General features: G+C 34.4%; 1 protein-coding gene across 2 annotated transcripts in view; it reads left to right on the top strand.

The window, feature by feature from the left end:
• LOC123533517 (uncharacterized) overlaps nt 1-23,135 on the top strand; it is a 78,977-nt gene that overhangs the window by 18,067 nt on the left and 37,775 nt on the right. For both annotated transcript variants that reach the window (XM_053520412.1, XM_053520411.1), the window contains exons 7-23: nt 2,268-2,428; nt 2,772-2,928; nt 4,343-4,515; nt 5,652-5,810; nt 7,891-8,047; nt 8,895-9,067; nt 11,788-11,944; nt 14,285-14,451; nt 15,554-15,710; nt 16,078-16,238; nt 16,596-16,763; nt 17,865-18,021; nt 18,344-18,507; nt 18,949-19,116; nt 21,001-21,168; nt 21,584-21,757; nt 22,321-22,488. In XM_053520412.1, coding sequence (XP_053376387.1) covers nt 2,268-2,428; nt 2,772-2,928; nt 4,343-4,515; nt 5,652-5,810; nt 7,891-8,047; nt 8,895-9,067; nt 11,788-11,944; nt 14,285-14,451; nt 15,554-15,710; nt 16,078-16,238; nt 16,596-16,763; nt 17,865-18,021; nt 18,344-18,507; nt 18,949-19,116; nt 21,001-21,168; nt 21,584-21,757; nt 22,321-22,488 — 2,789 coding nt within the window. The remainder of the gene's footprint in view (nt 1-2,267; nt 2,429-2,771; nt 2,929-4,342; nt 4,516-5,651; nt 5,811-7,890; nt 8,048-8,894; nt 9,068-11,787; nt 11,945-14,284; nt 14,452-15,553; nt 15,711-16,077; nt 16,239-16,595; nt 16,764-17,864; nt 18,022-18,343; nt 18,508-18,948; nt 19,117-21,000; nt 21,169-21,583; nt 21,758-22,320; nt 22,489-23,135) is intronic.

The following is a 23,135-nucleotide window of genomic DNA, read 5'->3' as shown; positions in this document are numbered from 1 at the left end:
TTTAACGTTAATGACCCAACTTACCGTTTAGCTCGCAGTAGCACCAAGTGTTCGAAGGTGCTCGAAGGGAGCTATTGTAGTCATTCAGTATTGTGTTATTTTCGTCAAAAATCTACCGCGCGTTCGTCAGTCCGTCCGTCGTCCGTCCACACTTTTTTTTTCCAACGAGACCTCCTTTGAAACCATTTGATTGAACTTGATTACTCTTGACCTGAATGTTCTCTATTAAGGATAACATGGTGTAATAGCCATATTTCATATCTTGTACCTGGATGGAAATATTTAAATGAATTTTGGTCACTTTAGAGACATTAGAGACAAAAACTTTTCACCGAATGATTTTCAAGTTTTGTAATTTTTTGGGTAGATAATCGGAATTGAAATTAACATTGATGCCTATGGGAAATATATAATTTCTTTGAATATGAGAATCTGAACTTGAGTTTCGAGAAACTTTTGCGGTAGAAAGTTGCGTTATATGATTCTGATACAAAATCAAAGAGAAATCTAAAATCCCCCATAGGGAAAAGGAAATAATATTTTTTTTTCTAGTTTTCAGGGGAGAAAACTCATGAAAAAATATCAGGGGAGGTAATCTAAAGGAAATTTTTGAGAACTTCTGTCACTATATAACTTGTCAATATGCACCCTATTTCTGTCGTTCAATATTTTTAAAGCTTACATTATCAAATTGTATGTACGCTTTTGGTAAAATTGAGGCCTATTACAGCATGGTATCCTTAAAGATGTCCTCAGAATTTTACCCAATGCAGAACTATGTTTGCCATGAAAAGAAAAAATAAATCTTCTAAAAGTACAGCTAACCGCATCTCAAAATAATTTGGTAGAAGTGTTCTCTTGGTTACACTCTACCTAAAGTTTGTTATGATTCGTCAAAAATAAAACAAAAAAACATGACGAGAGTGGACGAGGTCAATTTTCCCTTTATGTATAATGGTGGGAACTTATAAAATATTCTAGTAAGGGAAAGGCTATCTTATTTCATGATTATTTCACAGAAATGCTTTTGACTTGATCATCGGCAACAGTATTTCATATTTCCGATTTATTGATAATCTTTATGTGAGTAATTGTTGGTCCGATTCTCAGATAATTCGTAAAAATGTTCTTTTGGTGACCCTCTACAAATATTGTTCAAGTTATTTGATTCATCAGAACATTTCTTCTTGTCAGTAACTTCTAGACCGATTTTGAAATCATTTCTCCCAAATGTTTCTTGAGTGACTCTTTAACAAGTATGTACAAATTTTCCAAACATTTTTCGAAACGTGGCCACCAAAGCTGAAAATTAAACAATCTTCAAACAACAGCTTCACATAATCCGCTGATCCTCACCGCAAACTTTTGAGTCGTTATTTCAAATTCGGGTGATCCTCATAGAAGAATTTGAAATGATTGCAATTTGTCAAAAGAAAACTCATGGCCCTGAGAGAACGTCACTTTTCTCTATATAAATATTGTGGGAATTTTAAATAAAAAACTTCTTGTCAGACTCTGTTGCTAAATTTTAAACCAAAACATCACACAAATTAACATTGAATGCTTCACTACCGTGATTGTTCAAGTTATTCCGATTCGTCAAAAAACATTACCACGAGAGGACAAAGTCACCGTAATACGTGTATACATGGTTCAAATTTAGACAAGCATACAAGCTAAATGCTAGTGGAAATTTAAAATAGCTAGTGGGTTTGAAATGTACTAGCTAATTTCAGGTAGTCATTAATATAGCAAGCAAATGTCTTCAGAGCTTTAATAAAATTTGTAAAAAAATATTTTGTTGTCAAACAATCTTGAGGCCAGTCCCTTTAAGCTTGTAAGTGGACAAAAATGGCACTAGCTATTTTAAACTAATAGAAAATATTTTTTGTTTGTAACTGGCTACTTACAGAGATCAATCAGTAAGTTTTGGCCAGTAAATGTTGGGAGTACCATGTAGAAATATTAATAAAGTAATTAAATATTATTAACTTTAGCTGGTAGCTTTTAATTTTAGCTAGTGAACAAAAAGGGCACTAGCTAAGTTCAGCTAGTACAAACTATTGTTAAATTTGACCCCTGGTGTATATAGAGAAAATTTTATAAAAAGTCCATGTCAACTTGCTGGTCAAATCTTCCTTTTAATATGCGCATATACTAAGAATGTTCAAGCTAATTTGATTTGCTGAAAAACATGGCCGCCACTTGTCATGAGAATAAATTCCACACTGACGTTTGTAGTTAGCTTGCTTGTTCTTTTCTTCGAGGAATTACCAAACGTACTATCCTATGGCGACTGCTGGAGCTGTCCCGGTACTGATTAAACAACTAGGTTGTACAGGATACGAGAATAATATTAACGAATGTGAATTCAGTACGGATGCAGCATGTTCAAATGAACTGTCCGCAGCTGGAGTTGTTTGTCGAGGTAAGTTTAGGAGATGATATTTTTCAATGTTGTTTGCGAAGTTGTTTGTGAAGTTGTTTGTGAAGTGACAGTTTTTGGTAGAAAAGTTGTCACGGAAAGGTGCACACTATTGCCATAAGAAATTTGCAATTGTATTGCTTTAGATCGAAACAAACCAATATTCAAAAACCTCTATAATAATCTATACATATTCATTCCTTCATCTGTATTGTAAAGCGCTATAAACTTTAGCTCACAAACTTGAAATGTTTTATAACCATTACCCTTTTGATCCGAAGCCGTAAAAGAGGGCTATCCTAGAGATTTATATTTATTCAGTCAAGTTGATATTGTTGTGTTGCAGTTCATCCATTGAACATCACGGACATAAGACTCGCGGACGGTAATGGACCTTTTGATGGTCGGGTTGAACTCTACGTCGATGGTAATTGGGGCACCATATGTAGGCGCTACATCGGTTTATATGATGCAATGACACTTTGCAACATGCTAAATTTGAGGTATGAGTTGTGCTCTTTGAAAACTATGCTGCCGAGTTATATGCCCTAATCCTTATAATATGAGATAAATGATTTTTCTTCGTTGCTTACTTCAAAAAGTCCTTAGACTTACTGAAACGTTTTTTTATGTAATTTAATGTATTTTATGTCAGAGCGTTAAATACCATTTGACAAATATAATTGCAGCAGCATTAAGTTCCTAATATATCTCTGTTTTATTTCGAAATGAATGGAACACGGCCCCTTTGCCAATGTCTATAAGAAAAGATTCCGTATTCCATGTCTAAATAATTGAAAAACCAACGGTTTTTGATTGTGTTGTCATTTATAACAGTTTTACAATATGTGTATTTTCTTTATTTTTGCAATTTCAGAATTTTTACATATATAAATATACGTTTGGAGCATTATGGATAATATGTATTGATTTATTTTGTTAAATATAATTATACTCCAAGGTACACAAGTATACATTATTAGATGCTGGCACGTCTACAATTAAAATTGTGTATGTAAATATATATGTAGGTGGATTTACGATACCGCTTAATTGATCGATATTAACCCAACAACGAAATCATAACGTTATACATGTTTTACTGTTTCTATGGAGAGTATTTTACGCACCAATTTATGCAACGGAAAAAAATGCATGGACAGTAACCATTTTCGCCTGAAAAAAAAACAACAACAACACAAGTTAGTAACAAGAGTTGTTAAGTCAGTCATTGTTATATGTAAATACAGGGCCGATTTAGTTTAGATATTAAAGGATATGGAAACATGTCCTTTGTGTATGCAGCTCAACTAACCAAGGTGTGTGAAGTTGAATACTTGGTATATTCAATACCACCACAAAGAAATACTTTGTATAATATATATATAAACATTCGTTATATTTTATCATAAGTATCATAAACAACTTGCATTGTATTGCTTTCGTGGGATTAATTCATGTTTAACATTTTTCGTTTCCCGTTGTGATGTTATGGCTTAGACCCTGATGTGAATTTGTTTTCGTAATATTACATTAACACAGCTGTAGAACATCCTGTTTTGTTGAAAGACGTCATTATTTTGATACGTTTGATTAAAATGTCCAGTGAGCTGGAAAAAATCATCTTGTGTAGTATACGGGAAAAAAACAAATAAAAATGATCTAGACTAGACGTTTAGATCATATTTTCCGATATGAATAGTATACAGAACAAAGATATTAAATCTGTTCCACAGAAAAGACTAATTTTGGAATGACAATAGAACCAGGCGAAATAAAGTCAAAAAATAAGATCTTACGGTAAAAGTATCTTGTAAACAAAGAAGACTGAATCTATATATTTTTTAGAATATCTAAACAGCGTTTTCAGCAAAGTTTCTCCTCTGGTGAACATATTTTGAATCTTTTGATCTACAGTTTGGCCGCTTACTTCAAGAACAATGTTTATGGTGAAGGTTCTGGACCAGTGCTAATCCAGAATTTACGTTGTGACAATGAAGAAAATCAAATTGCTAGTTGCAATTATTACGACTATCCAAGCGAAATATCACCATGTAACCATAACTATGACCTGTCGTTAGTGTGTACACGTAAGTGAGCAGTACAATATCAGAAATACTGAGATTTAATACCAGTGCGTATACGTGAAACATTTTATGTTTATTTATTTGGGTTTTACTGCGCACCGACACAGTATAGGTTATATGGCGCCAGGACTACAAATTTTGGTTCCACATCTCATTTACATCGAAATAAAAACATGAGGTATGGAATCAAAATGTGTATACCTGCTGGAATCACAGAGTTACTGTCGCCTCTTACGATCATTCAAGGGTTAGGCAGTGGTTCCAATTCTTTTCATAATCAGATCGTCCCAGAACCGCATGGGGTCATGAAGCATTTTCTTTAATCATTTTAATGGAACTCCCGTAAGACCAAAATGTAGACAAACGCTTTCATGAACACTTGCAAAACAGAAACGGTGAAAAAGCTCAACAACGTATACAATACGTGAAACGAAATCTCTTGGCGCTGTGTATTATGCATTGCTGATATGCATAAAATGCTCTGCATTTACACGTACATACATTAAATCTCAATATATATGTAGTGTACATGTAGTGTAAGTGTAGCGTGAAATAAACATATCTGAAATATATACATTTTTTTTTTGTAAATGTTAAAAAATATTTGCAATATCTACATATCCTTTCAACAAGGTACCAAAGGTATCAGCAGTGCTGAGTAGACACATTGTCGTGAATGTTTTGGTAGATCAGATTTGTATTTCATTTTGTGTTTTATCATGATAAAGTAATTGCCTTTATTGAGATTTTGATGTTGCATTTTATTGGTGGATGTTTATCATACATTTTCGTTTCTATCATTAAGAACATTTTAAGATGTGATTCGATTTACAGTGAGGGACACTGGTAGCATTGGATGTTCTCAAGAGACATTTTTGTTACTATTTTATATACACTGTTGTTACTAGAACATGAAAAACAGATGCACCCATATTGAAATGTTTAAAAATCCCATTATGTAAACAAAACTATTTTACTGTGTGCGTGCTTTAAAGGTAACAATTGTTTGTTTGTTACTATATTTCATTCCACATCGATAGAGTTTATAGCAAACATATATATTATTATCTTATATATATTTTACTTTTAAACTGCAAATTAATAGTCATTGAGTTTCTCAAAATAATTGTTTTTATCAGCGTGTGGCTCTCCAAATGTCATAAATGGCGAAGCAACATCTTTCAATGGCTCTGTATTAACCGTGACTTGTCAGACTGGTTCTATACCATACAACGTGTACATGACCTGCCTGGAAAATGGAACGTGGGCGTGGGAGGAGGAATGTACTCCGGTCTATGGTAATAGTTAAATATCTTTAAAGAGTATTTAATGTTTCATGTATAAGCACACAGTAAAAGAATATCGTGTATATGTCTTATGTTCAGTTCCAGACAGAACTTTGTATGAAAGAATGCCTTGGCTTAAAATACTCTTTATATGCCTTAAGGGATCGTATATTGTTATCGCGTCGGTGTCCGTCTGCCCGTCTGTCAGTTAGCAATGTAGACCACTTTGTATCTCTGGAACCTCATGAAGGATTTCGAAGAATCTTGACACAAATGTTCACAACATCAATACGACGTGCAGAGTGTATGCTTTGGATGTCGCTTCAATGCCAAAGGCACTTAAGAGTCAAAGGTCATATGACTTTGTTTCTTGTCCGCACTGTAACACTTGAACTGACTGAAGAATTTTTAAAGAATCTTGGCACACATGTTCACCACATCGAGACGACGTGTAGAGCGCATGTTCTAGATGGCTCGCTTCATGGTCAAGGTCCCACTTAGGGGTCAAATGTCATACCTTCGGGCCTATGTTTCTTCGCATTGCAGTGCTCTTGTTTAACATTATGTTACTGAGGTAATTCTCATAAGCGGATCATAATAAAAATGATCGATCATTTTTGAAGGCAATGTGATGTTGATGGCGTAGTGTCCAGACGTGTTGAAAGTATGGCTCACTTTACGGCTATAAGGGGCTGCGGAAACTATAAATAGGAATGTTATATGATAATTTTATTTTGTTTCAATGAATTGCATTGTGACTAAACATTTATTCTATTTTTATAATGTACCAAATTCAATTAATTATTTGAGAATAAAATGTTATTCAGTTTCTACCAAATAATAATAATGTTATTATGACACAATGTTCTGGTACGTTCTTGTGTTACTATTTAGTGCACTGCTTTCTCGACTGAATGATAATTATAACAATAAGTTTCCCTGATTTTTAAGGTCAAGAATATTTTATATTCGACAGTTCGAAGTCAAACATGATTTTTGTTGAAATATTTTCTCAATGTGGTACTTTAAGACAGTATTTTAGGGTCTTCAAAAGAAAGTCTTTTCATGCATCGCTTTAAAGATGTTCAGCAAATCTAATCTTTTACATCTTTACCAAGATCTTAGAAATCTCACATTCATTGATATAATTTTGCACATGATTGCACTGAGGAGCCCCATCGCGAAAACTAGAGGAAAACGAAAAAGCGTAAAATGATTTATTCTAATTAATCGATCGAGGACTGCTTACGTGGTCACAAGCAGTCTCGCACAGACTTGATGGTTTGATTGCATCTCTAGGGCACATAGAGAGCTTTTAAATAGGAAGCTAAGTTTAAATACTTTATTTTCATGTGATGCTCACAATACAAGGTCACTTTATTCGTATTTGTGACATTTGGTCAGCAGGATATACTTTTCTCAAGTAGTTCAGATAATTTTGGATAGGAAGGGGCAGTAAGAGTTTAGAAAATAGGTAAAGAATTATAAACGATTTTTCGTCACGAATCGTTAATCTGTTTAATGTTGAAACACGTTTTGTGGTCCTTTCACAAGATATTTCCAATTGTTGTGTTTGATTTAACATCGAAATGAATAACATTAGAACCTTGAAAAACTTTGTCATGAATCTCTAAATAGATAATTGCTCAGTAGGAAACATCATCCTTACATTGACCTTTCTGAAGTCTGTCAGTTCATGTCGGTTATTAAAGAGTCATCACTGATCTCTTATTTATATCATTTGATCTTGTTTGAACATTTTTGCACTGGCAAATAGTCTATAAATATCAAATTCGAAACATAATACATTTCCATTGAAATCCCAAACTTAATATGTTTTGAATACAGAGTAATAAAATCTGTAAAAAGATCCATTGGAAGCAAAGAATGCAACCAAAAAGAATAATAGCAGACTCGGTTTGATTGAGTCTGTTCAAGAGAGGTAATGAAATGTGCAACACCTCTCACGCCCCCTAGCACCGGCTTAAGCAGAACTCTATTACACATATGTTGAATGGACTCCATGATCCCAAAGGACCAGGTCAGTTACACTTATATCATAGTATTTCAAAAGTCAATATTATTTTTACAGTATACCCTTTAAATATTACCGATATTCGCTTGGCGGGAAATAACTGGCCTTCAGAGGGCCGTGTTGAGATCCTAGTAAATGGAACATGGGGTACCATTTGTGGACGAAATGTTAATGAAATTGACGTAGACGTGATTTGTCGTATGTTTGGACTCACGTAAGTTTACCCCCATTTAAAAGTTAAAGTGTTTATTTGTTAGAAATTAAATAAACAATTTTCAATTTGTTGTATAGAACCGCTGAATTCTAAGTCGTCCTATTGTAGACAAAGGGAAAACATAGCCAGGGTTCGCTCTAATTTTATCAAAGTACAACGCTCAAATAGAAATAATTACGTCATGAACATTAGCAATAAATTATATTTTATTCTAACACGACCAGCAAATAACCTACATACAAAAGCAAAACCTATCTCGGGTTATTCTGCAATAACCCACGCGCGTGCAATGACGTCGTCCTATCCAAGTGCGTAGCACGGTCGTAAAATGTAGTTACCATTTTTGCTAACACTGTAGATACTAGAATGTCGTGTTAGAATCGAAATAACAAGTTCCCAAGTGTGATTTATCGTAGAAAAACCCGAGTGTTTTGTTCTTATGCGAAACAATATATCACTCAGGCCAACGGCCTTCGTGATATATTCTTACGCATAAGAACTCAAAACACGGGTATTCTACGATAAACCACGTTTGGAAACTTGTTATTTTTTAAATATATAGCAGAATACAGTTCTGATGCGAATTCTCTAAAAGCATGAATACACCTGTTGATAATTAGCAGCAGGAAAAATCGGTATTATCTGGGTATTTCCTTGATTATCGCAACCATAACCTGTTACAATGAAATTATTTGTCTAGCTAAGTTGCTTTTAGAAGTAAGTCCTGTTCAACTGGGAAAGTTGAATTTGGTTAACGAAATTAAGTGTTCTAATAAAAGCTTGATAACCCTTTGAGAGTAAAATTTGTAGGATATTTTCAAGTTTTGGAACACCTTACGTTTTGCAGGTATCAGTCTCATTACACGAAAGCAAAGGAAGAAAATTTGTTTGGTATTGGCACTGGCCCAATTTACATTGACGACATCAAATGCAATGGGACGGAAAATCATATCAATTGGTGTAATTACGATTTGTCGAATTCATGCACACATTTTGATGATCTTGCCGTAATCTGCACAGGTATGATGATACTCAAATGTATGCATACAGATAAAATGGTGTCCAGTTCTTGAAATTTGACGAACATACGTAATATAATTTCCTTGCAACGGTTGCATTCCTCGGTTAGTTTATACTAATTTGTTTTAGCTCGATTGTGATGAAAGCTTCAAGCTTATTTGAACCACTCTCGAGTCCGCTTCCTGGAAAAACCAGTAATGGTGTCATATGAGAAGTCATGGTCGTGACCCCAGTGGGGCTCGAACCCATGACCCCTGGATTGAGCGGCCGACACCTTAACCACTAGACCACCGCTCCCCTTAAAAGTTATGTTTGTATCCTAAAAAAACCAAAGAAGTGTACTTGTTATAGTTCCAATAATTTTCTGAAGTTAGTTAAATACCAAACCGATTACAAACATTTCAAAATTGCCTTGAAGAGGTGTAGAATAGTACAGATTGTAATCTTAGATGCAAGCAAATCGAGGGAAATAGAGGTGCGGTCAGAGAAATCAAAGATGACCGATAAGTAGACGTAAGAGTCTATTATATTCTTCAATGCCTTAAACATTATAAGTTTTAGATTTAATTCATCGTGGATTATCACACTATATCAAATTACCTTGAAATGTCATTGTTTTATTTATCACCATGGAAGCAGCAATATATGAAACAACTCTTAGATATATATTCTTTTTTTATAATTTCTTGTAAAACGTATATAATGAAAATAGTAAATTGAGAATACTGGTTATCTTGTTACGAAAAACTGGAATGAAAAGTAAATAAAGCGAGCGAAACTACAAAGACAAGTGGAAAACATTATTTGTGTTGAAATGCAATATTTTAGTACAGGTGTCAGACACGCCCTCGGCCCCCCTGTAGACTTTTTGTCATAGGTACCAAATTGTTTGGCAGCACCAACTCTTTTCACTGTTTCCATGGCAATCGTTCATTTTTGGAAAGGACATACATATAGATGATAATCAATCATATCTTGGTCAGGTTTGGTGATAAAACAATAAGAAATGTACTGAAATGGAGCCGAGACATTGGCCTATAATTAGCAGTGTTTTCAAGTTAATTACGACGATGTTCCAGAGTGGGCCATGCACCGTACTGGAAGAAGAGAACTAATTTGCATATTCATGAATATTAAAGAGATTATTACAAAATGACAACAATTTGTTGAAAATAACAATTTTTAGTTTTAAATCATTCTGGTTCCTAAAAATGTTAGACGTTTCTGGTCACAGCCTATTTACTGTTCATTAATAAAAAATATAATCTGAAAAGTAGATCCCTCGGAAGCACTGAGAACAATGCAAACAGTGAAAATTGCAGACTCGGTTTGATTGAGTCTGTTCATGAGCAGTAATGGAAAATGCAACACATCCCACGCCCCCTAGCACCGGCTTAAGCAGTATTCAATCTTCAAATCTAAATGAGTTGAAATCAATGATCCCGAAGGACCAGAAAGTATAACAACACTGAGATGAAGTTGGGGCGACATTTTACGGCCGCCACACAGCGCTTAACACCCGCTGTTGTGAAGTAAATATAATCTGAAAAGTAGATCCCTCGGAAGCACCGAGAACAATGCAAAATTAAATGCTTCCGAATGGTCTTCTGATATACTTTATGAACTATTGCTATAATACTTTATGAACTATTGCTATAATACTTTATGAACTATTGCTGTAGTAGTAGTAGTGTTCCTTTTAAGCTGGTGATACCACTATTGTATCCAATATTGTACCGACAATGTTTTTTTTTTTTTAAAATGATCGTTAGACGATGAAATCTAAATTCTAATATGCTTGTCTCTGTTAAAACACGCTTAGGCTAGAATGACGTCACGTTACCGTGCGGTGACGTCAAAGTTTTTGTTGCGACCAAGAAAGAGCGCTAATATATTTTATCTACTGTTTAAGATTAAAGGCGTATTAGAATTAAAATAATTTATAGCAAAGCCGTGTTTTAACACTATGTAAATCGTCGTACAAACAATTTCACGAAGGGTGTGCGACGTATAACCGCCCATCGTGCATCAGTAGTGTTAAAACACTCTTTTGCTATAGATTTGAAATGAAAGTTTACACACTGGTGAAAAATATTGAATAAAACAATTGAATTTTTGTTTATTATGTTCAGTTGATTGGCAAATTATGAAAGTTGGGTAGTGTTTATCAGTAAATGATCATCACGGAAACAAAGAATTAAATCTTTAAAAAGATCCTTTGGAAAGGAAGAATGACTAAAGAATACTTGAAACATAACACAGGTTATCGTTGTTAATAATATCGCTTCTTTTGGATACACAATTTGCTGCTGAATGTAATACCAACGATATATTGTTCAAGTCTGTCTTTTTATGCACCCCTGGTACATGTTTATGTTTATCCAGGAAGGGTATTTTTCATGTAGAAGGTACATTTGGTGAGTATCGTGCATTAAAAGTAGTTCGCATTTTTTAAAGTTCAACACATTATAATTCCCTGTAAGAAAGTGTTAGATAATTAAATGACAGGTACACAGGAAATAAACAAAAACATCACACAAATCTTGAATATCGAACATGAATTTGAATGTGCGCTTATAACATCAACTCTAATTAATACCTTTTGCTGGATTTATTTCGTATGTAGCTTCAAAAAAGTTGTTAAAATAGCTTTTGAAGTGGTGTTGAACCATTGATTCAGTGAAAGCTTTATCTAGTAGATATATTTTATTTTTATCTAGGTTACCAGCTGAATATCACAGGTATTAGATTAGCTGGAACGAACGGTCCATACCACGGTCGTGTCGAAATACAAGTCAACAGTACATGGGGGACAATCAGTGACTTTGGGTTTTATCAACTAGAAGCACACGCTGTTTGTTCCATGCTTGGCTTAAAGTAAGAGATCCATACTTGCATCTTTTTAAGCATCTCTAAACATTTGAAAATAAGAGTTCAGCTTTCTAAGAACGTATAATGCAATTTCATCAAACGAAAAGACAATAGTTACATAAGACTCCCTTGTAAATTACATAAATGTTTAAACTTTCTAGTAATCGTTCGTAATGAATTTCGTCAATCCAGGTAGAGTATTATTTATTGCTACGACTTTTCGTATTTAATAATATATTACGGTCTTGCAATTATTACGCCAATAAAACGCTTTATTTTTGGAATATATTTTTCTTAGATTTTCCTTTCGTCTTTTTAACGCCTTAATATGACATGTGATATATTTTCATTTAGTAGAGTGGTATATATCAAGGAACCTTTGGAGAAATTGGTAGGCAGCTATAAGAATGACAACAATTTTAAGTCTCTAATTTCTGTATAATGTATACTATGAACTTTCTTCAACTACGACAAGACACTCTTCTGAGGATATATGCCGTAATGAATCAACGCACACTTAAGTGTATATTGAATATAACCATATCTAAATGATACTATTAGCTGTAATTTAATCACTTTTATTACGTTCTCTTATTTCTATAAAGACTGACATGAAAATGTAGTCCTTTAAGTATGTACACGGGGACATTTTGTATTGCTAAAACGTTAAAGGGATAAATAGAGAATATTAGGTTAGTGCCGTAGATGAGAAAGTTTATCTGGCGAGGTGGAGGAGGTGAGCCGAATGCGAACCTGAGAACGTCCGGAGCCGAGCCAGATAAACTTTCTCCATCTTAGGCACTAACCTATTATTCTATTTATCTTGTCATTACTTCATTTTCCGATATTTGGCAATTTATTTTACAAAAATAAGTGTGCGACAACCGTTTTAATGACCTCATATTCGTAATGACGTCACTTATATAATGACGTAATCACCGACAAAATCGCAATAACTTCTTCGTTTTTGAATAAAAACTCATTATTTGTCCACTCATTTTCTTAGTTCGGGCATTTCCAACACAATGGTGATGGTTTCAACGCAAAATTTCTTATGACAACAATATCGATCATAAGGTCACATGATTAACTGACCGTATATCACTGGTCACGTGTCAACTGACGGTATATCAAAAAAGATATAAGGCACCCTGATATCGGGTCGAAAATACTGCAAGTGACAGGATAAAATGTTTTAATAGGATTCAAAGTTGTTTAGTTTTATATTCAGTATTTATCCATTTGCTGGATGAACTTTTAAAGAGCAATCCCTAAAAACGAATGGTCAGACGTAAGTGACTTAAATAAACTTACAACCCATCTCCAGAAAGCACTGGTAATAATCCATGGCCATATCTAAGGTAACAAAACATCCGAGAAGTCCCATTTCCCATTTTCTTCTGAAACATTTCCAAAAAGAATATGCATTATTGATGCACCCCTCACAGTTTTTGGACTTTCTTGATAAACCAAAACTGCTTCATCTCTATGAAAACGTTTCTGGAGTCTCAGACAAACTCATGCATGGGTACCTTCATATCCTAGTGACTGCTACCAAACGGTATGTATTGATGATAATTTATCTACGCATGTGCGGATGACCGGAAGGATTGGTTTTGGTTTATACAAGTTACATAATGTACAACTAAGGTGTGTGTGGGGGGGGGGGGGGGGGGGGGGGGGGGGGGGGGGGGGGGGTTGCATTCAGATTTCGCCGATTGCATTAGATAATAGAAATTTTATACAGAAGTGTACAGTAATGAGTGTGGTTTCGCCTATATAGCTGTCATATCTTTACGCTTAATGCAGGTCAACAGAAGCTGTAATCAAAGCACTACTTAACATTACAGACTTAACGGTAAAGGTCGATGACTCTGTAATTATGTAAACAAAACTAAAAAAGGAATATCTTCAGTCAATATAAAGGATATGACAGATGTATAAAGATTTGTCAGAAACCTAAGATACAAAAGCCCTGTCAAAAATTATGTCAAAGACTCGGAGTCGGATTTTTGAGAACAGGTTCACAACTACAAGATCAAGAAACGTGCGGAGAATCCAGTTAGAGATACCGACTCAATACCTGCTCATCAATGTCTATTAAACACCCATTTAATTACAAACTCTTCGCAAAAGGATCAGTTGGTGTTTTAAATGTTTATATATCAACTGGTTTTATGTCTGTACTTTTAGATACTTGTTGGTTTGTATTCTTTGCATATCTATTTAAAGACATTTTCGCATGTATACGCATGAAAAAGTTGCTACCTAAGTGTTGCATAATAATAATGATAATAACAAGAATTTTAATAATAATAATGACCCATTCTATTTTCCTGATGACAGATATAAAGAATATATACATAATTCTCATTACGGGAAGGGTCAAGGACCGAACTACATTAACAATCTTGACTGCAAGGGATACTACAGCCATATCAACGATTGCAAATATGTTGTTGACGATATATACAATCAAGATCATTCAGATGATGCATCGGTAATATGTTATGGTTGGTATTCGTACTTAATATAAATTATCTACTTTTTTGCGATCCTGACTAACATTTTCCAAATTTAAAGAGAAAAAATGCATTCCTTCGAAATGCCTCTTACTTACGTTTATAACAGCTGTTGAAATTTGAACATCGGGGCATGATAATACTGTAAAGAGTTTTTTTAAAATGTATTTAAAGAAAACCTGGCATATAACTAATTGAGTACAAATAATTCATATTAACTCCAAATTACACAATTAAATGTTTAAATGACGTCTTTTGCATGTCCAAGTTTTCACTGCTCTAACCATATAAACAAACTAAAAATTGTCACAGTGCAAGAGAAATGAACCATAAGACTTTCGTACATATATCATATCTGCTTGAGGTTTATATCATTGTTTTTGTCATAGACTGGCATAACAATATATAATTATTATGTATAATCTTTATGACAGTTTCTAAGATAAAATATTTTCACTTGGAGAACTGCAAAAAAGTTCTGAAAAGTGTCCTGTACAGAAGAGGACATTTTGTCAAAACTGTAAATTGAATTTAGTAGACAAGACTATACCTGATAAATGTTAATATTGTATTGCCGTGTTTTATATGCGTAGCCATTTCATACTTATGGACTTTTGCTCATAAAATAGGTTTTAAAATTATTGAAATGATCATCAAGTCTAACAAAGAAATAGAAATTAATTGTAGAGTTATTTGTAAATTAAACTATTTGTTGCGTTGTGTTTAACATGACAGCGACACAGTTATAGGTCGTATGGCGACTTTCAATCTTTGATGGTGGAGGAAGATCACAGGTGTCTCTCTGTGCATTATTTCATCTCGGGCGAGCACCTGGATAAATCAACCGACCTTCCGTAAGCCAGCCGGATGGCTTCCCCACATGAAGAAGAATTAAATGCCTCGAGTGAGGCTCGAATTCACATCGTGTGAGGCAAGTGATATGAGGTCAATGACCTTAACCACTCAGCCACGAAGGTCTCACGTAAGTTAATTTAAAACGTGATGTATGTTATCTATTAAGAAAACATCTTTTATACTGTTTATTGTTTCAAGATTACGAAAAGAAAAATAAAATACTATGACAATCTTACAGGACCAGAACTAAACATAACAGGGTACAGACTGACTGATGGTACAGGTGTTTTTGATGGTCGTGCTGAAATCAAGGTCAATGATACGTGGGGAACTATTTGCGACAACAATTTCAATATCCTTGCTGCAGATTTATTTTGCAAACAGTTTGGACTAAGGTTATTTTTTATATATAAATATCATATTTATCTAAGATTGGACGCGGAATGAGGAGAGTCAGGTTTGTCATTACTTTCATCTCTTCTGTGCTTATTTTGGACTAGACACATTGCTATGTATGTGTGAGGAAGTGTGGACTTTGTTTTTAAAACACATAATATATTCCTTTCAGCGACCAATTCCGATGTAAAATAAAATAAAAAAGACATCAGGATTTGAATACTTAGAGTTATATAAACAACTTTTGTAAACTATCAAATAATATATTGGACCCTAACTGTAAACTTGACCGGAAGCCAATAACCTCCTCTATGCATATTTTATATAATGAATAAAGACAACCATTTATTTTTAAAAATATATCAGAGCTGTGCAGTATTTCACTGGTGCTGAATATGGAGAAGGCAGTGGACCAATATACATTGATCAGATATTTTGTCAGCTCTACAATCAAGACTTCAGCAACTGCAAATATTTGTACTTGAATTCCTGTACTCATGAAATGGACATTTCTCTTGTTTGTAACGGTTTGTTCATAATCTGTTTCAACTAATATGAGTTTAATATGTATCAAAAAGTGTTTTCATTTGTGTAATATATCGATTATATTCTTAATTGTGTCTTTGCAGTTTAACCAAGTTAGGATGAAATAAGATCAGATATTTAAATATCAAAAGAGGGGAGAACTTTGTAAAATAAATGCGGCGATTACAATCTACCTTCCTTAAATAAAAGTACAAAATTTATCAGCAGTCATGTACCATTTTGCGATGAAGATTCTTTTCAGTGATTATATTTACCTGTTTTGTTGAGGAATCCAGAAGTAACTCATATTAGCAACAGGACGGGTAAAATGTGCTAGTGAATGAATCTTTTAATTATAGAATGTGGCGAACCTGCGATATCATTTTGGGGAGCTGGCTATTTTAGATTTAGTGGATCTACTCTCTATTCAGATTGCTCCTTCTACAGGAACTATATTGGAACGCTCAATATGACATGCGATACTGACACAAAAACCTGGGTGACACGTGGAGAATGCCAGGAATACAGTATGTACAGTTTGAAACTTTTGAATCGAGAGTTTTACTTCGTGAAAACCGAAATTCGATTTTAAATAATAGTTTGCGCGTGATTTTTTTTCTGGGCGGGACTTAAAATATCTTAAATACAACTGGAATATTGAAATATGCCCGTGCGAAATATCAAGTTTCAATTGAATTTGAATACGTTGGAATAAAAAGTATCAATTGTTAGCTACATGTAGTACATACTTGTATATATTATAAAATGTGCAGAGATAACCATTTAATCTATATGACAAGTTTGACTTTCACCTGGACTGTTTTAGCTTCGTTTTGAAAAAGTATTGTTAAGTTCACTAATTAAATGCAATAATGTAAGTTTACAGTTATTTTGTTGTATTTAATCATAGAACACAAGCGATTATACAAAATGAAGTATTAGAAGGCGTTGTTTTATCAGTATTGTTAGTTTAATTACTAGATCTACATTAATTCCGGTAATTCCGTGCCGGCATACCACAACTGACCTGATTTCAGCAAGTAACAAACAACGTCCTTACAAGAATCATGTGTGGAAGGCGAATTATTTCATACAAATGATCTTTTGGTTTAAACAGTATTTTATTGACATAATTACATCTGTTACACTAAATTGTTAAATGTACAAACATATAGGATTGAGTAGAAAGCTTTAAGCTTTTTTAAAACTCTCTTCCTATAACTAATACAATTTCAGTGGTAACAATATAAACAATCTATCATAAATGTTCTGTTTACAGTTTCTTCGTTTATATATGGTATCTGACAAAATGTGTCAACTGTATTTTTAAAATAGATTGACAGAAAGGATTTTTGGATAAGAAAATTAAAATGTTTATATGAAATTAACTCTAAATTATAAATGCTTTATCCTGCAATATTAAATATCTAAGAAGATAGGGATAGGAAGGAAGGAAAAAAATATAGGAAATGGGGTCGATAGGTCAGAAATAATCTTTTGTCGAGTCGTCACGTAAAACAATCGCACCAGCTGTGCATCGACCTCTCATTTAATACTATTTTGATTAACTTACCAGTAGTGCGTCTTTGAAACTTAGTCTCGTATTAATTATGGTCTATTTCTTTAAGATTATCCGCTGGAAGTTACCGACATTCGTCTCGTAAATGGAAGCAGGCCTAGTAATGGAAGGGTTGAGCTTAAATCACTTGGCACCTGGGGGACAATCTGTGACCATTCCTTTGGCATATTGGAAGCGAACACTATTTGTAACATGGTTGGATATCCGTAAGTAGTGTTTATTAATGTAATACAGAACCGTTAGTAATCAACTTTAGACAAATAAAGATATTGTCCAATTTTTTCGTGACTGATGAATGATGAGATATTAGTCCTTAAAATGCCATTTATTTAATCTTTTGTTTGCTTAAATATGTATTAATCAGATATAGGTCTAAAATAATTAACGTTAGTTTCCTAAAACTTTCAAAAACATTTTTATATAAAGTATTGTTTTATCCTTTTGATTGCAGAAGTGGACTTAAATTGTATGCCTTGAAATGATTTTTCTTTTTGTAAAATGTAACTGTTTACATGGGGTTGCTAACAGACATGCAGTGACATTCTTTCCTGGTTCTCATAACGGTGATGGTTCAGGGCCTATATTTGTGGATGATCTGGTTTGTGGCGATAATTCTACTCACATAAACAACTGCACTTACAAAACGTATGATGATTGTGACCATTCACATGATGTATTCGTGGAATGCACTGGTAGTGTATACAATTCATATATATAAAAATAACATTTTGTACTTTATTGCATATAGCTGATCCAGTGTAGTGTGGAATATCAGATAAATACGCCTTCTATCTGTAGTCTATGATTGTCAAAACTGTATTTTAAAATTTCATATCAATAAAAATGACTCAATCTTTAATAACTCCTTGGTTTGTGTTTAACGGATTGTTTTGATTTGTTTTGCTTTGGACAACCTAAAGCTAAAGCTGAGTTCTTGCTATCGTATCAGTTGTGAACTTTTTGAAAAGGCTATATATTTATAAAAGAAGCTAACGCAGTCACTGATTAATATAAACGTTTTTGAAGTCTTTTTGTTTCAGTATTAAACTATAGACAAAAGGAATTTTACTTACAAGTTGAGTGATGTAATATTACTTTGTCAGCATTTGAATCACTTATGTGTTTTATTTAAGACTGTGGTGACCCAGCACCTGGGAATGGTTTTGTAAATTCTACACGGACAAGTTATGGCACAGCTATCCACATCACCTGTAAACAAAACTATGAACTTGTCGGGGAAGCAGACATAATATGTCAGTTGAATGGGTCTTGGAATAGTCTCCCTGAATGCAATCTGATAGGTAGGGAAATTGGGTATATACTAATAATTGCACGTACATACATCTGAGATAAAGTCTTTTGTGTATGCTGTAATGTATTAGCCTCTACTTTGAAACAAAATATGCTTCTTTGAAATGATTTCAGTTAGTGTCGTAGGTCCTGTCTTTTCACGAAATATTCTGGATGTGCGATTGTTTGTCTGCACGTTCTTGCCGTGATATATTCTTTACATAATTTTCGATTTTGAAAACGCATTTCAATTTTTGTGAGCGAAGACATAGTCGCCGAAATGTTTGTTCGGTGTATGTGCGTTAGTGCGTTAGTACGTGCGTCCGTCCATATGTTTTTGGTCCGGACAATTACTTTGACATAAATAGACTTAGTTTTATGCGCAAACCCCAGGTTCTTATCTCGAAGGTCAAGGCCACACTTGAAGGTCAAGGGTCATGTCAGATCTTCTCTGAAGCATAGCTTTGACATGTATAAAGGAATCTTGTTTATATTTGGCACGAATGTTTATCTCTATGACTCAGAGTGTCGCGCACAAACACTAGGTTCCTATGTCACAGGTCAAGGTCACAGTTAGGGGTAAAAAGTTATTTTAGAGCTTGTCCGGGCTGTAACTTGGCCATGCATAGAGCAATCATTTTTTAATTGATTTATATTATGAATCACGAGGCAAAGGAACTCAGTCGAGAGTTCAAAACTGAGCTGAACATACCACAAGGTAGTGAAGACATTACGAACTCACTAGCGAATGATCTGTCCTCAGTGACTGTGAGACTTGCTGTTCCTCGTCTTGACCGCGGGAATCAAGAGGATGAAGGTATTCGGAAGAGCCTCACACTTGCTATGATCAATAAAGACTATCCTCCGGAAACATGGACTCTTGTTTATACATATGGATCAGCCACATACCCATCTGGCAAGAGAGAAACACTACATGCAGCCACAGGAAAACACTGCAGCAATTACAAGGCAGAGACTGAAGCACTCAGAATGCCATCTCAATGGTTGAGGACTCGGCAGAAGAAAGCTCCTCAGTCGTCTTTCTCACATATGCACCGTCTGTCATAGAAGCTCTGATCAACAATAAAGATCCACAGCTAGCCAGGAGAATGAAGAGCCTGCGTATAACCTGCAAAGTAGCACTTAAGTGGATTCCATCCCATTGTGTACTTGCTGGCAATGAAGAGGCAGACCAACTGGTTAAGCTAGGATCTCAGTCAGAACAACCAACAACACCTGTGAGCTACAAAGAGAAAGTCGCCATCAGCAAGGCACTGACGAGACCAAAGATTGAGGATGATGCTTTTCATCTCCTTGAACGGTCTGAACAAGTGATGTTGGTAGGGATTTTCGCTCAACAAGCTCAAAGCTCACGTGTACAAGAAATACAGACTTGCACCATCACCAACTTGTCCACGTGGTGAGGAAAATCAGACTACGGAGCATATACTTCAGAGATGTAAAAGGCATGACCAGGAGCGAACTGCTGCTTGGCCGATAGATACCTCAATCCACCAGAAACTGGTTCGATAGTGAAGTCGTGAACAAAGAATAATAATAAGAAGAAGATAATTATTATGAATCTTGTTATAAAATGGAAAATATTTGTATCAAAATACGCCCCAACCAGACATGTCAAGGCTTTGATATTCGTATCCGTTTATTACATATATTATAGCTACGAACCCGAACATGTATCAGACATTTTGGCTAAATGTCGCGCACACGTACACAAACGTAAATAATCGTACATATATTTTTCACTGTGTTTTATAGTAAAAGAATAGTAAGTATCAGTTGAACGTATGACATCCGTTTTGTAAGTTAGGCACATATACATAGGTAAGGAAAGGTCTTGTTGTTTATAGAAAGTCGATGTTACCATTTGTTTTAAGACTGTGGAGACCCAACTCCCGAACATGGCTCCAGCAACGACACCGTCACTATTAAGGGCACAGTTGTCAGGATCTGGTGTGATGAGGGATATAATATATCCGGTGATGTTGTCATCATCTGTCGGCCGGACAGACTTTGGACAGGCTATCCAACGTGTGAGATTATAGGTAATTCGACCAGTTGTAGATAGGTATCATAACTTTTGAAGTAATCAAACTGCATATTGTATTTCATATTGAATAGATAATGAAGAATTCAGAGTTATGTGACAAAAAAGATAAATATATAATTTCATTAATCAGAGCATGCTTGAAAGCTTTTAAGGCTGTTTCTTCTTTAGTAGAATGTTTGCATGGAGATTGATTTATACATTTGTATATTGAATTAGAAATATTTAATTGCGCTCGTTCCATTTGATAATATCAAATTATGTTTGTCTTTTACATTCATGTTTGGAAGATAAACAGAAAATAATCAAATATATTTTAACAATATTGTTTATTATTTCATAGTTTTGCATTTACACTCATATCAATAATATACGCAGTATAGGAAAAACATTTTTTCATTATTGTCGTTAAGACTGTGGGACACCAAAACCAGATAATGCTTCAGTTAGTTTGCCAGAAGGAAAAACAACTTACGGAAATTCTGCAATCATCAGTTGTTTGGAAGGATACAATCCCCTTGGTAGTACTCCGGTATCGTGTCTCGCAAACGGCTCTTGGGAAGTATGGCCAAAATGTAAAGCTGAAGGTAAGAAAGAAAGTCATGTATAAATTTAATGGTGTTTTGAAAATAGTACTGAGTCAGTAACTATGTGAATAGACGTTCTTTTCTAATTTCGTTGTACAATGGTTCTTTCGTCAATTATTTAGAATTATGTGCAAAAAGATGGATTATGTTGCATTTGCGTGCGTTAGATATTCATCTGGTTAGAATTACTTTTATTTTTGTGACTTTGGAAAATGGTTGGGGTAAAAGTCTGGTAAGGTGCGCACCATTAATCGGTTAAAGTTTTTCAGTGGTGGTTTTGGCACTAACCGTTCCATGGGTGTGCCCCACTATGTTCCATTATTTGTGAGTCAAGTCAAGTCAAGTCAAGTAAATTTTATTTACAAAGTCGGTGCAGATATAACAAATAACATAAGCTCTAGTCAATCCACAGGTGTTCACTTTGTCTTTGTCTGTGCGTGTGTTTGTCTATTTGTACTAGTCTAGATCACGTCCGCGTGCTGTAGGTTGCGCTTTGGGGAGGATGAATTTTGGAACGTTTGCCTGTTGGATATTAATGCATATTTTTTTATTGTTGTTTGTAGACTGCGGAGATCCGTCTCCTAATAAGGGTTCAGCTAACACAACGGAAACAACATACGGAACTGTCGTTGAGATCACATGCAGCAGTGGTTTCAATTTATCAGGAAACTCTACAATCGTATGTCAGTCTGATGGGACATGGAGCGATAACCCTGTCTGTGACACATCAGGTCATAAATAAACTTACACTTGTTACGCATAAATAAAAATATTCAGTATATTTCACTGTAGTTGCAGTTTGTACATTATTTACATTATTATAAAATGGCATTAAAGCAAACACAAAAATGCTTCTTAAAAAAAGTATAGATACAGCTTTGTCTGAACCTACTACATGACACTGCCTTTACCCCTTTTACTTTGAGACTAATTCTTTAAAAGCATTTACTGGATATCTATGAAAATACGACTAAGCAATAAATTTATCAAAACTGGCTAAAACTAAAGTAAGTGAATGGCGAACAACCGATGCTTGGTCAAGTAAGACTACATTTTTTCATTAGCTTTTATCTTATTTTAAAATCATACAATGTATCACAGTACTTTGATAATGGTGTTTCACTTTCTGGGCAGTTGGAATCATGGAATTCAGTCACTATATCTACATAAATTATTCCGCTTCAGTCGGTGTTAAGAGGCATGAAAATGTTTCACATTTCATTACCTTTTACAAACAGACTGTGGGAATATTAATAACGTCACGGTGTTTCATATACGACTGTAGATAATTATCCGAAGTGTAGTGACATGCAATAACCTTTTTTTCCTGAATTTATAAGCTAACAAACAAGTAAAACGCAACTTGAAATCTATTATT

The sequence above is a fragment of the Mercenaria mercenaria genome, chromosome 12 (assembly GCF_021730395.1).
Source record: "Mercenaria mercenaria strain notata chromosome 12, MADL_Memer_1, whole genome shotgun sequence".
In the NCBI taxonomy this organism is placed as follows: Eukaryota; Metazoa; Mollusca; class Bivalvia; order Venerida; family Veneridae; genus Mercenaria; species Mercenaria mercenaria.
Note: the sequence above shows the minus strand (reverse complement) of the source record. Positions and strands in the feature narration are given on the sequence as shown.